Genomic DNA, 3,768 nt, shown 5'->3' on the forward strand with positions numbered 1-3,768 from the left:
GGAAAGACTTGATGTTAAAACAGTATCATCATGCTCGACCATACTAAACTACAACTGCCTGTGCTGCTCAGGTGCATGGTGAAATCAGTATTTCATAGGCTAGCAGCTAGCTACAAGCAAGATTTGGAACAACTGATGGTAAAATGTCTTGTGATAATTCATCCTAAGATATTGCTTGGAAGTTGAGTGTAACAATGCAACTTACATCAGTGAAGAATATACCTATAGTTGTAAAAGCACCTTTAAGCAACTGAACGTGATATATACAAACACTAAGGGTATCTAAATTTCCAATCTCCTATTTTCATATGTGTATCGAACAAGACCATGTGTACACATTAAGCAAAAGAAAGGGATAGAGGGCATATAATTTTTTCTCTTTGACACGTGAGGGAAAAGTGCACATAAAACTGCACCTCTTTCTCATGCTCCCATACTTTGGGTTTTCACATATGGTCTGATAAATGTTCTGAAGAAGAAAACTGTTCGCCCCCTTCAGAACCTGCAAGTTAAGGCTACACATTACATGCTTGAAAACTAGCTGTTGTCAGTTTTAGTAGAAATGTGAGGAAAAATCAGCAGAAATACGACAGAATAAGATTCAACTATAAAATGAGATACCAGGATTCTGATTAAAGCACCTTGGAGAGGAATGGTATTGCATCCAGAGCAGTTTTTAGAACAATAATGTCAGATATCAACAATTGGCTCTTTCGACCATTGGCAGGCTTCAGTACCTCATCTGTGACCTTTTTGGGTTTGAAGCAAAAGTGACAGAGAACCTTATCTAGGACACAAGAACGGCATGCAGCAATTTTGTATCAGTGAGAATCATATTACCTACAGAACAGCACAACAAGAGAAGGGCATAGAAATTATAGAGTAACCTGATTCTTTTGGAAATTTACGGAGACCTTGTGTCAAGCCAAAGAATAGTTCCTCGTTGCTCACTAGCTCATCCTGAAATTTAGATATTAACATCAAAAGTATGCACAAGTGTCAATTTCAAAAGCATGCATAAAGTTGAAACGCCTTACTGAGATATAAAAATAATGCAATATTAAGGTACAGGCTAATGTTTTCACAAGGGGGAATTTAGAGCCATACCACCACAAAGTTGAAGCTATGAAAAATACTACTGCATCTGCATGTCTCAATGAGATGTGAACTTTGGCCCCGCACCACATATCATACTCACAGTCAGTGGTAATTTTCAAAATGCAAAGTTCATATTCGCATGGTCCCCGTATTTCCTCTCTTTTCTAAGAAAACAGAGATATTCACAAATTATAAGCACTGGTCTAAGGTGGACAGCATATTAACTTCCTACTTTTTAGACCCGGTAGTTACATGCAGCAAAATCGTACGAAAGAACATGGATTTGTAGTTATGAACACTATAAGAAGATCCACTTCTATTTCACATACAAAAATCTCGCACATAAATTCAGAGCTCTTGTATATGTCCAGTTACAGATCAATTTGGTAATGCTCACAAATAGACTATAATGTAAATGCAAAATATACTTACCAAGCAGTCAAGCCGAGCATTGATAGTTTGAATATCTTTTAATGGTTGTAATAAGTTGGCTCTCAGTAGTCTAGACCTGGGACAGCCATGTTGTTGTGCTTAGTAACTCAACATACAGCATCATGATATGAATACAAAGTTAGCGTAAGATTTTAGTATGTGTTGTGAGGCATACCCTCCCGTAGTCTTTGTAGTCTTCAACATCTGAAAGAGACTTTTCTTTTTGTTGCTAGTACCCCACAGTTCAGTATGGAGAGGGTCAATTATTTCTAATGTTTGAACACTGTTGGGTGCAAATCAAAGAATGCAAACCATTCAGTAATGGCAACTGAACTGTTGAACTCTTGTTCTCCCAGCTCTTTTGATGAACAAGATTAATCAGGTTACATTACTTGATAGAATTTGAGGGTCGGTTGTTTCAAAATAATACCTAGTTGAATCGATGTTCATATGGTCAAATGAGCCGTTGAATGTAACCTGGAGGCAAATGCAGTTTTTTTGAACATAACTATGGGACGCCATGAGCTCATAACAGAAAGAAAAGGAGAATAACAGCCTTCAACTGGCATTTTTGGAGGTTAGCACAACACATGAGTAATAACCATACCAAAAAACAAATGAAACATGGTGGCTTACTCTTTGAGGAACATACGTGGGCTTAGGAACTGTAGACACTTAAATCCTAATATCTTCTGTTTCGAGGCTTCAGCAACAAAATTTTCCAAAGGAAATAGCGCTTTAAAATTAAAACTATATGATTCGTGTTTAAGTGTAAAATCCATTAAACAAAATTAAACCCTGAAACATGCATGAGCTTTCAGAATACGAAGATCGCAGACAGCGAGCCTGCATGCATGTAACAACCAGCAATCCAGCATACAGTACAATCTAATGGACAATCAATAGTCATAAAGCTACAGCTCAATACGCTGATTGTTGCCATTAACACACTAATGAATTAATGTGGCTCCAAGAGCCCATTTGTGAAGACAATGCATATGATTTTTCAAGTATGCATACCATTTGTTCTTCAAAAAAAAAGTACACATAACCGGCATAGAACCTATGAATGAAATAGGCATCAATGGGGGAATAAACAGCAAGCAATAGATTTTTCCACTTGTTCATAATAAGTAAATTAATAAGAATGAACATAGGTGAGGCTTCAGAAGTGCAATATATGGTAAAGCAAATTTTCCAATAACTTACTGATAGTGAATGGTTAGTAATAATTACACCTTTTTCTGATTCTATCCTGTAAAAAGATACAGACATAACGTCAGAAGACTCATGTGATGCTGGGTAACCTTGTTGTAGAATGATAGAAATTAGTGTCTTACCCTAAAGGTATATTTTAATTGAAAGATTCCATAAAAGAAATGAGTGGAAAAAAAACATGTGTTGGACATGATTAAAATTAAACAGATGTTAGAGCTAGCTTTCAACATAGGGTGCTCAACTCTCTGAACAACGAAAGCTGAAAACAAGGGACCAGCACTGCTCATGGCATACTAGAGTTGTTATTTTTGGAGGTCTGACACCCGGTTGGTGCACTAGGTGGGGCAACAGATGCCTCGACTCTAGCAGGAAGGTCCTAGGTACACCAGCAATGTGTCGATGCGGCTACCGTGGTTGGCATGGGCAGCAGGTAGTGGAGGATATTTGGATTGAAAGAATTCCATAAACGAAATAACACCTCCAGGAAGGTCCTAGGTACACTAGCAATGTGTCGGTGCGGCTAGCGGGCAACATGCCTTGACTCTTACCCTAAACATAAATTGAAAGATTCCATAAAAGAAATGAGTGAAAAAAACATGTGATGGACATGATTAAACCAATAAACAAACGGATGTTAGAGCAGGTGTTCAACTCTCTGAAGCACATATGTTCAGAGAGTTCAACATAGGATGTTCAACTCTCTGAACAACAGAAGCTGAAAACAAGGGACCAACACTGCTCACAACATACTGGAGGTGTTATTTTTGGAGTTCTGATGCCCGGTTGGTGCACTAGCTGGCAAAAACATATGCCTCGAATGTAGTAGGAAGGTCCTAGGTACACCAGCAATGTGTCGGTACGGCTACCGTGGGTGGCATGGGCAACAGGCAGCAAAGGATCCCGTGTTGTAGCGTCTTGGTCGCATGGAAGCACTTTGACCAGTATTGGTTAACGGTTGTGGGCGTAAGTTGTGTCGGTGTGATGTCTTCCGTACCCTATCAGGACTGCCAGGGCCACCCC

The 3,768-nt window shown here is 38.9% G+C and overlaps 1 protein-coding gene across 3 annotated transcripts in view; it reads right to left on the reverse strand.

The window, feature by feature from the left end:
• Positions 1 to 3,768, reverse strand: part of LOC119363012 (DNA mismatch repair protein MSH4-like) — a 12,698-nt gene that overhangs the window by 5,938 nt on the left and 2,992 nt on the right. For all 3 annotated transcript variants that reach the window (XM_037628307.1, XM_037628306.1, XM_037628308.1), the window contains 7 exons: positions 2,740 to 2,785; positions 1,961 to 2,007; positions 1,706 to 1,813; positions 1,531 to 1,606; positions 888 to 960; positions 642 to 787; positions 417 to 502 (listed from right to left, as the gene is read on the reverse strand). In XM_037628307.1, the coding sequence (XP_037484204.1) occupies positions 417 to 502; positions 642 to 787; positions 888 to 960; positions 1,531 to 1,606; positions 1,706 to 1,813; positions 1,961 to 2,007; positions 2,740 to 2,785 (582 nt within the window). The remainder of the gene's footprint in view (positions 1 to 416; positions 503 to 641; positions 788 to 887; positions 961 to 1,530; positions 1,607 to 1,705; positions 1,814 to 1,960; positions 2,008 to 2,739; positions 2,786 to 3,768) is intronic.

Source organism: Triticum dicoccoides, chromosome 2B (assembly GCF_002162155.2).
Source record: "Triticum dicoccoides isolate Atlit2015 ecotype Zavitan chromosome 2B, WEW_v2.0, whole genome shotgun sequence".
In the NCBI taxonomy this organism is placed as follows: domain Eukaryota; kingdom Viridiplantae; phylum Streptophyta; class Magnoliopsida; order Poales; family Poaceae; genus Triticum; species Triticum dicoccoides.